General features: G+C 40.2%; 1 protein-coding gene and 17 non-coding genes across 18 annotated transcripts; all 18 read right to left on the bottom strand.

The window, feature by feature from the left end:
* Nucleotides 1–12: 12 nt before the first annotated feature.
* LOC118877133 (5S ribosomal RNA) lies at nt 13–131 on the bottom strand. Its single transcript, XR_005014069.3, has one exon. It is a non-coding gene; the product is annotated as a 5S ribosomal RNA (ribosomal RNA).
* Nucleotides 132–430: 299 nt separating this feature from the next.
* On the bottom strand, nt 431–549 carry LOC118877134 (5S ribosomal RNA). Its single transcript, XR_005014070.2, has one exon. It is a non-coding gene; the product is annotated as a 5S ribosomal RNA (ribosomal RNA).
* A 299-nt stretch (nt 550–848) lies between these two features.
* Nucleotides 849–967, bottom strand: LOC118877144 (5S ribosomal RNA). Its single transcript, XR_005014080.2, has one exon. It is a non-coding gene; the product is annotated as a 5S ribosomal RNA (ribosomal RNA).
* Nucleotides 968–1,266: 299 nt separating this feature from the next.
* On the bottom strand, nt 1,267–1,385 carry LOC118877145 (5S ribosomal RNA). The gene has a single exon (XR_005014081.3). It is a non-coding gene; the product is annotated as a 5S ribosomal RNA (ribosomal RNA).
* A 299-nt stretch (nt 1,386–1,684) lies between these two features.
* On the bottom strand, nt 1,685–1,803 carry LOC118877135 (5S ribosomal RNA). Its single transcript, XR_011603863.1, has one exon. It is a non-coding gene; the product is annotated as a 5S ribosomal RNA (ribosomal RNA).
* Nucleotides 1,804–2,102: 299 nt separating this feature from the next.
* LOC118877146 (5S ribosomal RNA) lies at nt 2,103–2,221 on the bottom strand. The gene has a single exon (XR_005014082.3). It is a non-coding gene; the product is annotated as a 5S ribosomal RNA (ribosomal RNA).
* A 299-nt stretch (nt 2,222–2,520) lies between these two features.
* Nucleotides 2,521–2,639, bottom strand: LOC118877136 (5S ribosomal RNA). The gene has a single exon (XR_005014072.2). It is a non-coding gene; the product is annotated as a 5S ribosomal RNA (ribosomal RNA).
* Nucleotides 2,640–2,938: 299 nt separating this feature from the next.
* On the bottom strand, nt 2,939–3,057 carry LOC118877137 (5S ribosomal RNA). Its single transcript, XR_005014073.2, has one exon. It is a non-coding gene; the product is annotated as a 5S ribosomal RNA (ribosomal RNA).
* A 264-nt stretch (nt 3,058–3,321) lies between these two features.
* On the bottom strand, nt 3,322–3,440 carry LOC118877147 (5S ribosomal RNA). Its single transcript, XR_005014083.3, has one exon. It is a non-coding gene; the product is annotated as a 5S ribosomal RNA (ribosomal RNA).
* Nucleotides 3,441–3,739: 299 nt separating this feature from the next.
* LOC118877138 (5S ribosomal RNA) lies at nt 3,740–3,858 on the bottom strand. Its single transcript, XR_005014074.3, has one exon. It is a non-coding gene; the product is annotated as a 5S ribosomal RNA (ribosomal RNA).
* A 299-nt stretch (nt 3,859–4,157) lies between these two features.
* On the bottom strand, nt 4,158–4,276 carry LOC118877139 (5S ribosomal RNA). Its single transcript, XR_011603837.1, has one exon. It is a non-coding gene; the product is annotated as a 5S ribosomal RNA (ribosomal RNA).
* Nucleotides 4,277–4,575: 299 nt separating this feature from the next.
* LOC118877140 (5S ribosomal RNA) lies at nt 4,576–4,694 on the bottom strand. Its single transcript, XR_005014076.3, has one exon. It is a non-coding gene; the product is annotated as a 5S ribosomal RNA (ribosomal RNA).
* Nucleotides 4,695–4,993: 299 nt separating this feature from the next.
* Nucleotides 4,994–5,112, bottom strand: LOC118877141 (5S ribosomal RNA). The gene has a single exon (XR_005014077.1). It is a non-coding gene; the product is annotated as a 5S ribosomal RNA (ribosomal RNA).
* Nucleotides 5,113–5,411: 299 nt separating this feature from the next.
* LOC118877142 (5S ribosomal RNA) lies at nt 5,412–5,530 on the bottom strand. The gene has a single exon (XR_005014078.1). It is a non-coding gene; the product is annotated as a 5S ribosomal RNA (ribosomal RNA).
* A 299-nt stretch (nt 5,531–5,829) lies between these two features.
* On the bottom strand, nt 5,830–5,948 carry LOC118877150 (5S ribosomal RNA). The gene has a single exon (XR_010653831.1). It is a non-coding gene; the product is annotated as a 5S ribosomal RNA (ribosomal RNA).
* A 299-nt stretch (nt 5,949–6,247) lies between these two features.
* On the bottom strand, nt 6,248–6,366 carry LOC118877148 (5S ribosomal RNA). The gene has a single exon (XR_005014084.2). It is a non-coding gene; the product is annotated as a 5S ribosomal RNA (ribosomal RNA).
* Nucleotides 6,367–6,665: 299 nt separating this feature from the next.
* LOC118877149 (5S ribosomal RNA) lies at nt 6,666–6,784 on the bottom strand. The gene has a single exon (XR_005014085.2). It is a non-coding gene; the product is annotated as a 5S ribosomal RNA (ribosomal RNA).
* Nucleotides 6,785–9,759: 2,975 nt separating this feature from the next.
* On the bottom strand, nt 9,760–12,547 carry Or56a (Odorant receptor 56a). The gene is made up of 6 exons (XM_017086349.4): nt 12,230–12,547; nt 11,533–11,963; nt 11,263–11,478; nt 11,104–11,205; nt 10,778–10,930; nt 9,760–10,723 (listed from the first exon to the last, which is right to left on the bottom strand). Exons 1-6 carry the CDS (start codon nt 12,528–12,530, stop codon nt 10,667–10,669), a joined length of 1,260 nt encoding a protein of 419 aa, XP_016941838.3. The 5' UTR covers nt 12,531–12,547; the 3' UTR covers nt 9,760–10,666.
* Nucleotides 12,548–17,724: the final 5,177 nt, after the last annotated feature.

Raw genomic sequence — 17,724 nt, 5'->3', positions numbered from 1 at the left:
AGTTGTTGACGAGGCCAACAACACGCGGTGTTCCCAAGCGGTCCCCCATCTAAGTACTAACCGCGCCCGACGCTGCTTAATTTCGGTGATCGGACGAGAACCGATGTGTTCAGCGTGGTATGGTCGTTGGCGAAAGTCGCAGGGCTAAGCGTTGGCCTTATACTCTGAATTGGAACTTCGGTCCTGCTAGATTCTATTTACACTACCTTCGGCCAATATTGCAATATTGAAAATGCTTTTAATCGAAATAAATGGATTGAAACGGTTTGGAGTCGTGTGCTTTAAGAAAAAAATCAGTGCAAGAAATAATTTTGAAATAGTCGAAATTGTGGATAAATTTTTCATTTGAATTTTGCATTTTGAATTTGCAGCGAAAAATGCTATTCAGATTGCGTTGAAAAATATAAAAGCGGCAAAAAGTTGTTGACGAGGCCAACAACACGCGGTGTTCCCAAGCGGTCCCTCATCTAAGTACTAACCGCGCCCGACGCTGCTTAATTTCGGTGATCGGACGAGAACCGATGTGTTCAGCGTGGTATGGTCGTTGGCGAAAGTCGCAGGGCTAAGCGTTGGCCTTATACTCTGAATTGGAACTTCGGTCCTGCTAGATTCTATTTACACTACCTTCGGCCAATATTGCAATATTGAAAATGCTTTTAATCGAAATAAATGGATTGAAACGGTTTGGAGTCGTGTGCTTTAAGAAAAAAATCAGTGCAAGAAATAATTTTGAAATAGTCGAAATTGTGGATAAATTTTTCATTTGAATTTTGCATTTTGAATTTGCAGCGAAAAATGCTATTCAGATTGCGTTGAAAAATATAAAAGCGGCAAAAAGTTGTTGACGAGGCCAACAACACGCGGTGTTCCCAAGCGGTCCCCCATCTAAGTACTAACCGCGCCCGACGCTGCTTAATTTCGGTGATCGGACGAGAACCGATGTGTTCAGCGTGGTATGGTCGTTGGCGAAAGTCGCAGGGCTAAGCGTTGGCCTTATACTCTGAATTGGAACTTCGGTCCTGCTAGATTCTATTTACACTACCTTCGGCCAATATTGCAATATTGAAAATGCTTTTAATCGAAATAAATGGATTGAAACGGTTTGGAGTCGTGTGCTTTAAGAAAAAAATCAGTGCAAGAAATAATTTTGAAATAGTCGAAATTGTGGATAAATTTTTCATTTGAATTTTGCATTTTGAATTTGCAGCGAAAAATGCTATTCAGATTGCGTTGAAAAATATAAAAGCGGCAAAAAGTTGTTGACGAGGCCAACAACACGCGGTGTTCCCAAGCGGTCCCTCATCTAAGTACTAACCGCGCCCGACGCTGCTTAATTTCGGTGATCGGACGAGAACCGATGTGTTCAGCGTGGTATGGTCGTTGGCGAAAGTCGCAGGGCTAAGCGTTGGCCTTATACTCTGAATTGGAACTTCGGTCCTGCTAGATTCTATTTACACTACCTTCGGCCAATATTGCAATATTGAAAATGCTTTTAATCGAAATAAATGGATTGAAACGGTTTGGAGTCGTGTGCTTTAAGAAAAAAATCAGTGCAAGAAATAATTTTGAAATAGTCGAAATTGTGGATAAATTTTTCATTTGAATTTTGCATTTTGAATTTGCAGCGAAAAATGCTATTCAGATTGCGTTGAAAAATATAAAAGCGGCAAAAAGTTGTTGACGAGGCCAACAACACGCGGTGTTCCCAAGCGGTCCCTCATCTAAGTACTAACCGCGCCCGACGCTGCTTAATTTCGGTGATCGGACGAGAACCGATGTGTTCAGCGTGGTATGGTCGTTGGCGAAAGTCGCAGGGCTAAGCGTTGGCCTTATACTCTGAATTGGAACTTCGGTCCTGCTAGATTCTATTTACACTACCTTCGGCCAATATTGCAATATTGAAAATGCTTTTAATCGAAATAAATGGATTGAAACGGTTTGGAGTCGTGTGCTTTAAGAAAAAAATCAGTGCAAGAAATAATTTTGAAATAGTCGAAATTGTGGATAAATTTTTCATTTGAATTTTGCATTTTGAATTTGCAGCGAAAAATGCTATTCAGATTGCGTTGAAAAATATAAAAGCGGCAAAAAGTTGTTGACGAGGCCAACAACACGCGGTGTTCCCAAGCGGTCCCTCATCTAAGTACTAACCGCGCCCGACGCTGCTTAATTTCGGTGATCGGACGAGAACCGATGTGTTCAGCGTGGTATGGTCGTTGGCGAAAGTCGCAGGGCTAAGCGTTGGCCTTATACTCTGAATTGGAACTTCGGTCCTGCTAGATTCTATTTACACTACCTTCGGCCAATATTGCAATATTGAAAATGCTTTTAATCGAAATAAATGGATTGAAACGGTTTGGAGTCGTGTGCTTTAAGAAAAAAATCAGTGCAAGAAATAATTTTGAAATAGTCGAAATTGTGGATAAATTTTTCATTTGAATTTTGCATTTTGAATTTGCAGCGAAAAATGCTATTCAGATTGCGTTGAAAAATATAAAAGCGGCAAAAAGTTGTTGACGAGGCCAACAACACGCGGTGTTCCCAAGCGGTCCCTCATCTAAGTACTAACCGCGCCCGACGCTGCTTAATTTCGGTGATCGGACGAGAACCGATGTGTTCAGCGTGGTATGGTCGTTGGCGAAAGTCGCAGGGCTAAGCGTTGGCCTTATACTCTGAATTGGAACTTCGGTCCTGCTAGATTCTATTTACACTACCTTCGGCCAATATTGCAATATTGAAAATGCTTTTAATCGAAATAAATGGATTGAAACGGTTTGGAGTCGTGTGCTTTAAGAAAAAAATCAGTGCAAGAAATAATTTTGAAATAGTCGAAATTGTGGATAAATTTTTCATTTGAATTTTGCATTTTGAATTTGCAGCGAAAAATGCTATTCAGATTGCGTTGAAAAATATAAAAGCGGCAAAAAGTTGTTGACGAGGCCAACAACACGCGGTGTTCCCAAGCGGTCCCTCATCTAAGTACTAACCGCGCCCGACGCTGCTTAATTTCGGTGATCGGACGAGAACCGATGTGTTCAGCGTGGTATGGTCGTTGGCGAAAGTCGCAGGGCTAAGCGTTGGCCTTATACTCTGAATTGGAACTTCGGTCCTGCTAGATTCTATTTACACTACCTTCGGCCAATATTGCAATATTGAAAATGCTTTTAATCGAAATAAATGGATTGAAACGGTTTGGAGTCGTGTGCTTTAAGAAAAAAATCAGTGCAAGAAATAATTTTGAAATAGTCGAAATTGTGGATAAATTTTTCATTTGAATTTTGCATTTTGAAAAATATAAAAGCGGCAAAAAGTTGTTGACGAGGCCAACAACACGCGGTGTTCCCAAGCGGTCCCTCATCTAAGTACTAACCGCGCCCGACGCTGCTTAATTTCGGTGATCGGACGAGAACCGATGTGTTCAGCGTGGTATGGTCGTTGGCGAAAGTCGCAGGGCTAAGCGTTGGCCTTATACTCTGAATTGGAACTTCGGTCCTGCTAGATTCTATTTACACTACCTTCGGCCAATATTGCAATATTGAAAATGCTTTTAATCGAAATAAATGGATTGAAACGGTTTGGAGTCGTGTGCTTTAAGAAAAAAATCAGTGCAAGAAATAATTTTGAAATAGTCGAAATTGTGGATAAATTTTTCATTTGAATTTTGCATTTTGAATTTGCAGCGAAAAATGCTATTCAGATTGCGTTGAAAAATATAAAAGCGGCAAAAAGTTGTTGACGAGGCCAACAACACGCGGTGTTCCCAAGCGGTCCCCCATCTAAGTACTAACCGCGCCCGACGCTGCTTAATTTCGGTGATCGGACGAGAACCGATGTGTTCAGCGTGGTATGGTCGTTGGCGAAAGTCGCAGGGCTAAGCGTTGGCCTTATACTCTGAATTGGAACTTCGGTCCTGCTAGATTCTATTTACACTACCTTCGGCCAATATTGCAATATTGAAAATGCTTTTAATCGAAATAAATGGATTGAAACGGTTTGGAGTCGTGTGCTTTAAGAAAAAAATCAGTGCAAGAAATAATTTTGAAATAGTCGAAATTGTGGATAAATTTTTCATTTGAATTTTGCATTTTGAATTTGCAGCGAAAAATGCTATTCAGATTGCGTTGAAAAATATAAAAGCGGCAAAAAGTTGTTGACGAGGCCAACAACACGCGGTGTTCCCAAGCGGTCCCCCATCTAAGTACTAACCGCGCCCGACGCTGCTTAATTTCGGTGATCGGACGAGAACCGATGTGTTCAGCGTGGTATGGTCGTTGGCGAAAGTCGCAGGGCTAAGCGTTGGCCTTATACTCTGAATTGGAACTTCGGTCCTGCTAGATTCTATTTACACTACCTTCGGCCAATATTGCAATATTGAAAATGCTTTTAATCGAAATAAATGGATTGAAACGGTTTGGAGTCGTGTGCTTTAAGAAAAAAATCAGTGCAAGAAATAATTTTGAAATAGTCGAAATTGTGGATAAATTTTTCATTTGAATTTTGCATTTTGAATTTGCAGCGAAAAATGCTATTCAGATTGCGTTGAAAAATATAAAAGCGGCAAAAAGTTGTTGACGAGGCCAACAACACGCGGTGTTCCCAAGCGGTCCCCCATCTAAGTACTAACCGCGCCCGACGCTGCTTAATTTCGGTGATCGGACGAGAACCGATGTGTTCAGCGTGGTATGGTCGTTGGCGAAAGTCGCAGGGCTAAGCGTTGGCCTTATACTCTGAATTGGAACTTCGGTCCTGCTAGATTCTATTTACACTACCTTCGGCCAATATTGCAATATTGAAAATGCTTTTAATCGAAATAAATGGATTGAAACGGTTTGGAGTCGTGTGCTTTAAGAAAAAAATCAGTGCAAGAAATAATTTTGAAATAGTCGAAATTGTGGATAAATTTTTCATTTGAATTTTGCATTTTGAATTTGCAGCGAAAAATGCTATTCAGATTGCGTTGAAAAATATAAAAGCGCCAAAAAGTTGTTGACGAGGCCAACAACACGCGGTGTTCCCAAGCGGTCCCCCATCTAAGTACTAACCGCGCCCGACGCTGCTTAATTTCGGTGATCGGACGAGAACCGATGTGTTCAGCGTGGTATGGTCGTTGGCGAAAGTCGCAGGGCTAAGCGTTGGCCTTATACTCTGAATTGGAACTTCGGTCCTGCTAGATTCTATTTACACTACCTTCGGCCAATATTGCAATATTGAAAATGCTTTTAATCGAAATAAATGGATTGAAACGGTTTGGAGTCGTGTGCTTTAAGAAAAAAATCAGTGCAAGAAATAATTTTGAAATAGTCGAAATTGTGGATAAATTTTTCATTTGAATTTTGCATTTTGAATTTGCAGCGAAAAATGCTATTCAGATTGCGTTGAAAAATATAAAAGCGGCAAAAAGTTGTTGACGAGGCCAACAACACGCGGTGTTCCCAAGCGGTCCCCCATCTAAGTACTAACCGCGCCCGACGCTGCTTAATTTCGGTGATCGGACGAGAACCGATGTGTTCAGCGTGGTATGGTCGTTGGCGAAAGTCGCAGGGCTAAGCGTTGGCCTTATACTCTGAATTGGAACTTCGGTCCTGCTAGATTCTATTTACACTACCTTCGGCCAATATTGCAATATTGAAAATGCTTTTAATCGAAATAAATGGATTGAAACGGTTTGGAGTCGTGTGCTTTAAGAAAAAAATCAGTGCAAGAAATAATTTTGAAATAGTCGAAATTGTGGATAAATTTTTCATTTGAATTTTGCATTTTGAATTTGCAGCGAAAAATGCTATTCAGATTGCGTTGAAAAATATAAAAGCGGCAAAAAGTTGTTGACGAGGCCAACAACACGCGGTGTTCCCAAGCGGTCCCCCATCTAAGTACTAACCGCGCCCGACGCTGCTTAATTTCGGTGATCGGACGAGAACCGATGTGTTCAGCGTGGTATGGTCGTTGGCGAAAGTCGCAGGGCTAAGCGTTGGCCTTATACTCTGAATTGGAACTTCGGTCCTGCTAGATTCTATTTACACTACCTTCGGCCAATATTGCAATATTGAAAATGCTTTTAATCGAAATAAATGGATTGAAACGGTTTGGAGTCGTGTGCTTTAAGAAAAAAATCAGTGCAAGAAATAATTTTGAAATAGTCGAAATTGTGGATAAATTTTTCATTTGAATTTTGCATTTTGAATTTGCAGCGAAAAATGCTATTCAGATTGCGTTGAAAAATATAAAAGCGGCAAAAAGTTGTTGACGAGGCCAACAACACGCGGTGTTCCCAAGCGGTCCCTCATCTAAGTACTAACCGCGCCCGACGCTGCTTAATTTCGGTGATCGGACGAGAACCGATGTGTTCAGCGTGGTATGGTCGTTGGCGAAAGTCGCAGGGCTAAGCGTTGGCCTTATACTCTGAATTGGAACTTCGGTCCTGCTAGATTCTATTTACACTACCTTCGGCCAATATTGCAATACTGAAAATGCTTTTAATCGAAATAAATGGATTGAAACGGTTTGGAGTCGTGTGCTTTAAGAAAAAAATCAGTGCAAGAAATAATTTTGAAATAGTCGAAATTGTGGATAAATTTTTCATTTGAATTTTGCATTTTGAATTTGCAGCGAAAAATGCTATTCAGATTGCGTTGAAAAATATAAAAGCGGCAAAAAGTTGTTGACGAGGCCAACAACACGCGGTGTTCCCAAGCGGTCCCCCATCTAAGTACTAACCGCGCCCGACGCTGCTTAATTTCGGTGATCGGACGAGAACCGATGTGTTCAGCGTGGTATGGTCGTTGGCGAAAGTCGCAGGGCTAAGCGTTGGCCTTATACTCTGAATTGGAACTTCGGTCCTGCTAGATTCTATTTACACTACCTTCGGCCAATATTGCAATATTGAAAATGCTTTTAATCGAAATAAATGGATTGAAACGGTTTGGAGTCGTGTGCTTTAAGAAAAAAATCAGTGCAAGAAATAATTTTGAAATAGTCGAAATTGTGGATAAATTTTTCATTTGAATTTTGCATTTTGAATTTGCAGCGAAAAATGCTATTCAGATTGCGTTGAAAAATATAAAAGCGGCAAAAAGTTGTTGACGAGGCCAACAACATGCGGTGTTCCCAAGCGGTTCCCTATTATATACTATATAATTAAGACACAGTAAAGTTGTTCGTCGTAAAAATTCCAATGTCGATGCAAACTTCATAAATCAGTCGAGTAGTTGCGCTTCCTTCGAAATTCTTGGAAAAAGGCGTCGAACAATTCTCGACTCCCCATCTCCCAGTGACTAAATATTTCAATGGCTTACGTGTCTATTTTCAAAGGGGTAGCTCCAGAACCCCTAGCCCACCACCCCTCATGCAGGATGGGCGTGGTGGGGGCGGGTCAGTTGACGCTGTTGTTTTCATAAGTTGTTGCCATTGTTGTTGCTGCCTCTGCTGCATTTGTTTTGGCATGTTTATTGCACTGTCAACGGCAATGCATGAAAAGTTTTAGTTAGCCAAGTTAAGTTGTTGCTGGTGACAAACCCTCTGCGTGCAGGACCCGTATTTGCTCCCCGGGAGTTATCCGGCTCTCCCCTGACCTCCTCCGGTTGTGCCCGACCGTAACTGTTAATGTGTTTGAAGTCAAATTGTTTGCAGTCACGTGACCACCAAAAGCAGCAACAGCAGCAGCAGCAGCAACTGTGAACGCAGAACAACTTTATCCATGATTAATCAGTTGCATTTAAATGTGCATAATATCCTGGGCAGGGCTGCTCCTCTGGTGATACAACTGCTGCCCTTTTGGCCAAGCTCGAGTGCCCATATCCGGCCAACAGATGGGCGCCCGACCTGCTTATGATTAATTTAATGCATTCAAAATTTAACTACAACTTCATTTCGCTTTATGGCGCCGGCCAACAAATCGCCGTGCGTTAATTAATTTTAATAACCATCTTTATTCCACCTAACAGCTGGCCAAGTCACGCGTGTGTGCTGCCTTAACTGTGCCATCGTAAATGTTTAATGGCAAAACACTTAGTTGGCCAAAGTGGAGAGCTTTGGTAGCGCAACAAACGTACGTACACCCACTCATTTAAGTGAAAAAGAATTATAAATGAAAATGTTTCGACCAAATGGGTTTACCAAATTCCTAGAAAATTATTTTTATTACGGGCTTAATTACTTCCTAAGTCACCATTTTTGAATTTAATGGTGTCCAAATGCATGCAACACTATATATATATATTTGATTACGGAAATCTAATATGCTGCATACTTTTACTTTGACTATGTGATTTTATAGGGTTATATTATATAATTGTCAGTCAGTTAACTTTTCGAATATATATATTCACAGAAGTCAATTTCCGTTTCACAGATATGACTACGCATAATCGTAACATACGACAATTCTTTGGCTTCACCTTCTGTACCAACCCTATAAGTAGGTTTTGCCTTCTTTAAGGGGGTTTTCCTTTGTGGCCCCGTTCCGAGAATTCGTTTCCCTTTGAATTCATTTCTTTTGTGGCGTTAGGGCAGCAGTGTATTGTAAATATTCATTACATGTGTGCAGCAAATTTTAATTTTTTCGCAAAACTGCAAAACCCAAAGAGGGTGGCTCACACACTTACCATACCGCAATGTGCAAAACCCTCTGGCTCCCAACGCATTTTCCCCTTGAGGGACTAGGGTTGGCACTGAGTGCACGACATTCATTGTGCTTAATGAACACTCGCATCCATTACGCTTGCATTATGTATGTAATGTCATAAATAATCAACAAAAAACGTGCGCAGCGAAAACCATAAAAAATTTGCCAATATTGCTTAACATACCGACAACAGATGCCAGAAATTCGCTATGGCCATGCCAATGTGGTTTTCATTTTTTACCAAATTATATTTTTGGTTGCGGGCTACTACTTGATGTTGTCTTGGAGAAAATTCGTCCTAAACATAATGGCTTAAATTCGACATCTAAAATATCTGCGTTATTAGAAGTACATTTATTATACCCGTTATACAACGAGTAAAGTGGTATATTGTACTATTTGGGAACTATACAACAGGTAGAAGGAGGAGTTTCGACTCTATAAAGTGTATATATTCCTGATTAAGATCCGAGTCCATGTCCGTCTGTCTGTTTAAACGCTGTGATCACGAAAACTGTAAGAGCTAGAAGGACTTAGCGTACAAGTTCTAGAGGTTCTTACGCAGTAGAGGTTCTTATGTGCCACGCCCTCTTAGAATATTATTTAGGGTAATTAAATAATTCTCTAATATCTACCGATTGTACCAAAAATGGTTTAAGTCCGACCGTTATTTAATAAGGTAACTTAGTTAGCTGAGTAACGAGTATATTTTAGTCGCAGCACTCGACTGAATCGTTCCCTCTTAGTTTTTTTTACTATCTAAAGAAGTTTTTGCTATCGAATCACCTAAAATGCAACTTGATTTATTGTTATATGCTGTTTTTTGTTTATAACAAGCTAGAAACATTTCCATACCAAAATCAAATAACCCCCGTAAAAGGAGTCATGAATCGTATTTATTTGTTTTGAAAATATTTATGTATTTAGTCGGAGTTTAGTACTTGAAAATGATCCCTAAGTGGCGTATAAAAAAGCTACCCCACCAACCCTTTCAACATGTTTTGTTTGTCTGAACAAATGTGAGCTACAGATGCCGCAAAAATATAAAAGGAGTTGTATCTCATACATCAGCGCATTTCACTGTTTTTTTCGAGGTATACCCTATAGGGTAACGCTTTCCTTAGAGAGATTTCAATCGAGTGGTTCACCAACAACCCTTTTCACGCTGTTAAGCAACTATCTGTGACCCTCGCTTTTGTCACCCTCCGAGGACAAACATAGGTAGATGCCCGGGTTTTCGGAATGGTTCTGGGTTCTCGATACTGGCATACCTGCGGAGCTCGTAACCCCGCCATTAATACTCATTAGTAGCCGAGGTTCGGCGTGTGCCTTTATCAGCCATTTAGCCACTTTGTGTAATCCCAGGGAGCAAAACAACCGCAACAAAATGCGTGTTTATTTGGGTGTGGGTCTCGGGTTGTTTTTGTATTTTTTGTCTATACTCTTAATAATATTAAAAAATACACCCAGGGGGACAACGATTCGGTTTGTTTGGTTAGTTTCGCTGATGGCTGGGGTGGTGGCGGTAACGGTGGCCTGATGTATCTGACCGTTTTGCTGGGGCAGACGCATAAATTTCCTTTGTCTAAACCCCCAAGACAATTAGAGGCACGGCAGGGAAATAATGCCAGGGGCGGGTATTTCGGTGGTTCGGTGGGTAAGAAGTGCAAAAATCGTTTTATATCCATTGAGAAAGACAATATAACAAAACACATACAATGTCAGTGACATGCGACGTTTCTCAAGTGATAAATGATGTCGCCCGTTACTTGCATTGGCTTTTTGAGTAGCAGGCGTCTCTTCAGTTTGAGCCACGTTTATTTGCGCTGTAAAATGGTTTAGCATTTGACTAGCTCCCCTCCCTACTTTCTACTTCTTTCTATGGAAGGATATATGTATACCCTCTCGTTTAACTTCCTTTTCCTTAGTTTTTTGTGAGTGTGTGCTGGGCAAAATGAATTGCATGGCTTGTTTACTGTCATGTTAGCCAAACGAGTTGACAAGCGCAACGGCATTTGATTGGCTCCCAAGGAAAGGCTTTTCTGTTTAATTCAAGTGAGAGCTACGCAGCAGATTGAAGTAGCTGTAGGCCCCACGAACAATCTGCAAAAGGAACAGTTTGAAATCGTTTGAAATCCATCGTTTCAGGACCCTTACGTCTATGAAGGTCCTCAGATTCAGATCGACCAGCAGGGCGCGCATCCTCATCGGCCTTTGGGCATGCATCATCACAAAGACCAGCATCCTCTGCAAGGACAATTCGAAGTTGTACCATCCACACGAAAAGTAGGCAAGGGACAATTCATCGTGCTGAAAAAAATCAAAGTTTAAAGGAATCCGCTCAACGAAAACGAAGTAAACAAAAATCGTTTTAGAAAAGCATATTGATACACCAAATAGGAATGGTTTTTTTCTGAATAAATGCGGTTTCATCCTTCATGTGAAAACAGCAAAATTTAAATCAAAGCTTTTTGTATACCCACACATTCAACAATTAATGTGGCATGCCAATGGTAGATCCACAATATGCCAGCCATCACAAAAAGATAAATAAACATAAAGAAGTAATCCATTTTGCTGGGGACCTGTTAGACCATATTTAATATTATTTAAAACCATAACTCTAAAAGGTTCAAACTCACGCCAGCTGTTAAGGCAAAAAAGAGAAAGCACATAAGTACCGAGAAGATAATGAAATCGGCCATGACGGGGACGCAAATTAGATACTGTAGCTCCTGAATAAATTTCCGAAGTCTCCGTTGTTCCTCTACAAATTCCTTGAATAGTTGCAAACGCCAATAGGTTAGCTCACTGGCTGATAGCCTTTCCAACACCAAGTTTGGATTTAGTCGTGTGATCTTTGAGAAGCCAAAAATATATTAGTATTTATTTAATAATCTCATAAAACTTACATCCATCTCTTCCACACGCTTGTTGAGAATCTGCAGCTTGAGGTTCACGTACTTCATGAGGCACGTGATAAAGGTGTGCCATAATGGAACGGTGGTTATTCCCAGAGCTATAGCGTACCAGGGTCCCAAAAAGCCGATTACGAAGTTATCACATAGTTCTCTAAAGGGAAACAGTTGGAACAGCAGAATGGGCTGCTCCTCACCTCGTCGCACTGCAGGCATATTGAATACCGATTTCGGTAGAAACAAAGTCCTATAGAGGCAGTCCGAATAGGCTATCAAGCCAGCAATGACCGATGGCACCCACAGTATCAAGGTAATGGTTCGGGTATATACCTGCGTGGCGACCAGGAGATCCATCTCTCGGTTATCTGCCACAAACATTAAGTTCTGGATATCTTCGAAGGCCACTCTCAGAAGGGAAATTACTCCTGAAAGAAGTATGAAACATGATTTATAGCTAAAAGTAAATTTATAAGGATATAATATATAAGGAAATTATCGGGATAACTTAATTTTTCGGAAACATTCAGTTACTTTTCATTCGTAAAATTGACATCACATTGAGAAAACGAATTTGTTTTTCTAATCATTAACTTTATAACAACTATTTTTTGCTAAAGAAGAAAGAGGACCCTAATTTAATATTGAGAAAGGATATATGTTAAGATACCCAAAGTATCATATTTTAACTTACTTTCCCTTTGCACGTAGGCATTCAGAGTGGCGATGGATACTGTAAAATACTGAACAGCAGTGGCCCAACTTGTGGCTCCATCATTGAGATTTTCGTAGCCGCGGAAAACCCGGGCCAGCATTAAAGCACAGCTCAACCAAATAGAGGCCGTGAAAACAGTGCAGCGCAGTAGACTTAACCATGGTCTCTTCTGATCCTTAGATGCCACATATCCATACCATCGAAAGCACCGCAGATGGGTTCTAAAGATGGGATCCTCAAAGGTTTCCGGCGAGAGCAATAGATCCTTGACTTTAAACATGGTAACTGTTTGGCTTTTACCATGTTCAAGGGACTTTTATAGGACCGCAGACTTAAGGTGTTGTGGTGCTAAGTGGGATAATTAGCTTGGGGCCCTGTTGTTAAGTGCCAATAATTGTCAAATAATTGTCACTGTTTACTGATTTACCGACAGGTGCTGCAGTTCTGCATAGACGATTTGGTAGCAAGTGTAAGCCCTCCAGCCAGATGGCCTTCAGATGTGTGTGTTGGCAAGTTTAAATTCGATTTGCATGTTACGCTCTCCGGCACCCAAAAGTTTGTCCACATCCCAGGAGCAGTAATGTCAAACGTGTTTAGGCAGCGTTGCATGCGAGTGAAATTTGCTAGTGAAATTAAACTTTTTCCTAACTTGTTCTGGCCACTTTCCGAATGTGAGTCCTTTTCCGGCAGTCCAGAGGGTCAGAGTGTAATCAGGTAATGGAAAACGAATAAATAAGGTCTGAGAGCAGGTCCTCAACGTGCTTTAATAAAATTAATTTTTGATCTCTGCTCGCTGGATCGAATTGCAGGTGCACGAAGCAGGCAGCCAGGTGAGCCAAATGGGGACCAGAGTCAATCAAGTGGTCAGATTGCGTTACCAACTATCTACCTATCGACCCAAGTAACCTCACATGGGGCCAAAAAGGTCCTTCCGGCAAATGGCATTCAAGGAAATCAAATGCGAGGACCCAGCAACCATAAGAACCATGGCGAGTACCCGAGGCGGGTATTTTGAATCGGAAAACGAGTATCTCGATTCAGGATTTTGCATGTGACAATCATATGCAGGAGCTGAGTAATTCGCCAATATATACATGGGCATCAACGGATATTGTATCTGTGGAGCGGAGCACGAGTGTGTCGTCTATTTGCATTTAATATCCTTGTGTGAATAATTTACAAATGCAATAAACGTAAATGCGTTGGAGGAAACGCACTCAGACATGACTGGGTGCGAACCGATCCCAGTCCGACATCCGAAACCGTATACGAATCCAGGATGGAAATGCTTCGGAAAATGGGGAGATTGGTTTTGGGGGGGCACGCATATTTGTATGTTGCATGTTTGCAACTGTCTCTCTGATGTTTGTGTTTGCAAATGTGTAAATGCATTCGCATCTCCTCGTATTTGTCTGTCTGCTGGCGTGAAATTTGCTGTAAGCAATAAGCCTGTGAGGATATTGAAAGTCACTCGTTTCTGGTATTTACTTATGCGTTTGTTTCATGCTCCCTTGGCAAATGGCAAGGGGAAATCGGAAGGATTTCGAGGAGTATCTGGGTATATTGGTTTGACTTGGCTTGGCTTGGTTTGGCTTGGCGCTTTTCACGCCACATTTGCCGGGGCAGAGTAATCGGATATTAGCTCGCCTTGCTTATTGTTATGGCATATTTATTGGCAGTCGCAATTGCACACGATGCTGCGTTCAGTTTTGTGGTTAACTTGCAGCTTTAACTGCCCCATAACTAAGGGATTGCCCAGGGAGAGTTCGTGTGGTCGGGCTCCATCTCTTTTGACATCTTTGTGGCTTCTGTGGCTGCACTTTCGAAATGGCATTTCCATATTTACAACGAGTGTGGTTTACTTACAGTGATAAAGGTTCCATTCAAAAGCAGTGGGTAATGGTCAACTATGTTAGTAATATCTATCGGAATATATTTTATATTGATCATGATAAAAATGTTCTTGAATTGAGACCAACACCAACTTGAAAATGGAACGAAATCAATTCATTTCATTTTTTTAGTTCGTACCATTTCGTTCTTGAATTAAAAACATTCAGCTTAAAATAGGAACATTAGTACTTACATGGTTATCAAGAACGAATGTTCTCAAGTCCAGAACAATGTACTTTGTTTTTCGTTCGTTCTTGAATTAAGAACAATCAGTTTCAAAAAAGAACATCTCTAATTACACTATTTTCAAGAACGAATGTTTTCAATTCAAGAACAGCGTGCTTGGATTTTTCTCTCTGTGCATATATAACCTCTAAAAAAATGATTAAAAAGTATAATCCATCAGTTCGCTGAAATCTTTCATAATTCTTGCACAACTTCACAACTATGCAACTTTGCCACTTGTTTATGGCCATGAAATATTGCCATATTTAACCTTAAATAAAGTCTTTGCAAAGTTCATAGACTGAAAGGGTGGGAGGACTTTACTTGGGCTTTGGGCGCCAACCAGCCACTAAATTGTTTACACGCAATTTCATCAAAACAATAAATCATGCAGTTGAATCGGCACAACAAAGGCGGCGACAACGACGACGTCCGCTTTCCCGCTTTTCCGCCTTTCCGCTTTCCCTGCCAGACGACGTGACGTCAAGTTGACATTTGGTGAAAATCAAATCAAAAGCATTTTTCCGCACAGCGGAAGTGGCGCAAGTAGCAAGTCAAACTTGGCAAACACACATTTATAACGCGGGGGATATAGTAGAAATGGGACCCACAAACACAGAAAACCCCTTGAACATATATACCCTATAGGATTCCCACAAAACATACATATATGGAGTATATATATGTATGTATTTGCTTGACGGCCAAGTCATCAATCGTGCGGTTGAAAGCAGGAGCAGCCAGGCAGCTTCAGTTGCGCCATTTTATTTAATTTATAAGTATAACATTTAATATTAATTATACGCCACGTAAGCTCATTGCGCACCGTGCTGAAAAGCCAGGCCCTTAAATATGTATGTACGAATGGGTGTGTGTGCGATGTGTGTGTGGCAAAGGGGCCACAGCTTTTTTATTTCGCTCATTAACTATGCATGTTTGTTGGCACTGCAATGGCCACAATGGTCAACATCGGTGGATGGAAAAGCCAGGAGCTGGAGCAAAAGGGCGGGATTCTGAAACAGGAACAGCAGAAAATTCCCATTTTGACCCTTTCTTTTTTTACATTTTCCTTGGCAATGCGCAAGAAAAAGAAAAACAACCGTGAGATTGCAGTATATTTGAGCGATAAGTTGAAAGCGGTACACCCTTTGTTGGAGTTTCTTTTGTTATCTGAAATGTTTTACGAAGTATTTTGCGAAATTTTTATAAAAATGTAACATCCACATGTAACTGGGGCACAAAACGACTTTTCTGACCTCATTTTAGGTTTAACGATCTTTAAATTATTAAAGACTAGAATGCTTTTCTTAAAAATATATATATTTGTATATATTAGAAGAAACGGTATTTAGCTATTAATAGAATTGAGGCGTAATCTCAAATTTAAGACATCTATTTTTACAAAGACTAGGATAGTTTTAAGGAAGATAATTCAGAAAATATTTGACGAAATATTTTTATGACTTTTCTGAACGTAAATGAGTTTAATGATCTTTAAAATATTGGAAGGTATAAATATTTACCTCCAAAACATACTTACATGCCCATAAGAAGAAATATTGCTTATAAGTATATTATTATTATATTATGTATTATTATATTATATTTAAGGTTATTCTTTTTTACAAAGCTTAAGATAGTTTTTTAAGAAGATACTACGTTGGATTTTTCACGTTGAAGCTCAAGTACCAAATAATTCATAGCAGCTTGACAAGTTTTTACATGTTTTTCCTTTTTTTTAAAGGTATCACTGAATTAAAAGCCTGAAGACCCACTATCAGATATAGGGCATTGCCACAAATGAGAGAGCGAACGCGAAGCGTCCAAGTAAAAGTCCATAATGTTTAAATTGTGGTCCTCTACAAAAGCGAAAAATCAGCACAGCGAGTTTTTATTTGCATTAAGAAATTATAATTATGGCAGCTGGTTCCACCACCACCACCCACCCAACTTTCACCACCCACTCATTCCCTCATTGGAGTGTTTCGACCGCTTTTGGGGTTACTTTTGCCCTTTGCCGTAGTTTGTTGGCTTGTGTCTGACGGGTTTGCCTGGTGCTTTCTGGTTCTCTCTGGCTCCCCGGCTCCCTGGCTGCATGGGGTGCACACTTTTTTAATTGAAAAGTGCAAAATAATGTTAAAGAAAAGTAAAAAGTAGTCGTGGCACAAAGTATACGCCAAGTATCCCGACCCCGTTTGTGCCCCCACACTTTTGCCATTTGGAATCCCGAGAGGCACGCCATCGTTTGTTTGTACTTGTGTAGGTAGCGAGCATTGTGGCCAGATGAATGCAGTTCGCTGCTTCAGTTTTTATCCTTTTTATTTCACAGTGCCCCCGGGGCACTCGGAATGCGGGGGCTGGGTTGCGTGTCCTGGTTCAAGGAGCGTTTCGAGGCATAAATTGTGGCCAGAAACGAGCGTGAGGATGGTTTGTTTCTTCCTGGCAGCCTGGATTGCTTGGGGTCCTGGCCAAAGGTGGCTCCTGATGACTCGCTGTTTCTTGGCTAGGGGTGGTTTTAATCGTGGGACTAAAGTGGTCAGCAGCGAAATCTTACAAGTTGCATTCGGAAAGCCAGTTCACCTGCTTGAAGTCAAAATCGAAAGAAAATATACGTTCTTATTCTAGTTAAGCTGTATTTCTTAAGTGTTAGAAAGGTGCATATAATCTGTGTAAAATCTTAATTTGCCTTATATTACTTCATTAAATTTAATCCTGTGTTGCAAATACTCACAAACCTATATTATATCAATGTAGATAATGTGTACTCTACTATTTTCAAAATTTGCAAGATTTTATTGTTCTACTTTTTGGGTCATTGAGTAGTATTTAACAATTAAAATTGTAATAAAAAAATTCATGTAATTTGTTGTACAATTCCTTTGCAAAATAAATAGGTACATCTAAAACATCAAATCTTTTTAATTTTGTTTGTATTGTTTTGGTTTTGTTGTTTGGCTTTTGAATAGTAATACAACAATTAAAATAGTAATACAACTAATATTAAAAAAAATTTTTTTTTTTACCTAGAGTGGTTAGAGTACCTTAAAACCTATGGGTCCTCTTTTCGAATCCCACTCTTGCCGATGATGTGTTTTTTGTTAAATGTTGATTGAGATTTTATTGACTTTCCTGAAAGAAAATCAATCTTTGGTAACATACAGCATTGAGTGCTTGACTGCGATGATGATTTAGATAAGCTTTAAAAATGAACAAAAAAATCTCAACAATTTAAATTGCTTAGGTAAATTTTTGGGCATTACCCATTTTTATTAATTGGAGCAGTTTCAACAGTTAAATGGTTGATTTTTGTGTAACAGATACAACTTTAAGACAAAAGCCGTAGCAATTCAATACCA

The sequence above is a fragment of the Drosophila suzukii genome, chromosome 2R, assembly GCF_043229965.1.
Source record: "Drosophila suzukii chromosome 2R, CBGP_Dsuzu_IsoJpt1.0, whole genome shotgun sequence".
Taxonomy (NCBI): Eukaryota; Metazoa; Arthropoda; class Insecta; order Diptera; family Drosophilidae; genus Drosophila; species Drosophila suzukii.
This window is presented reverse-complemented; position numbering and strand designations above follow the sequence as displayed.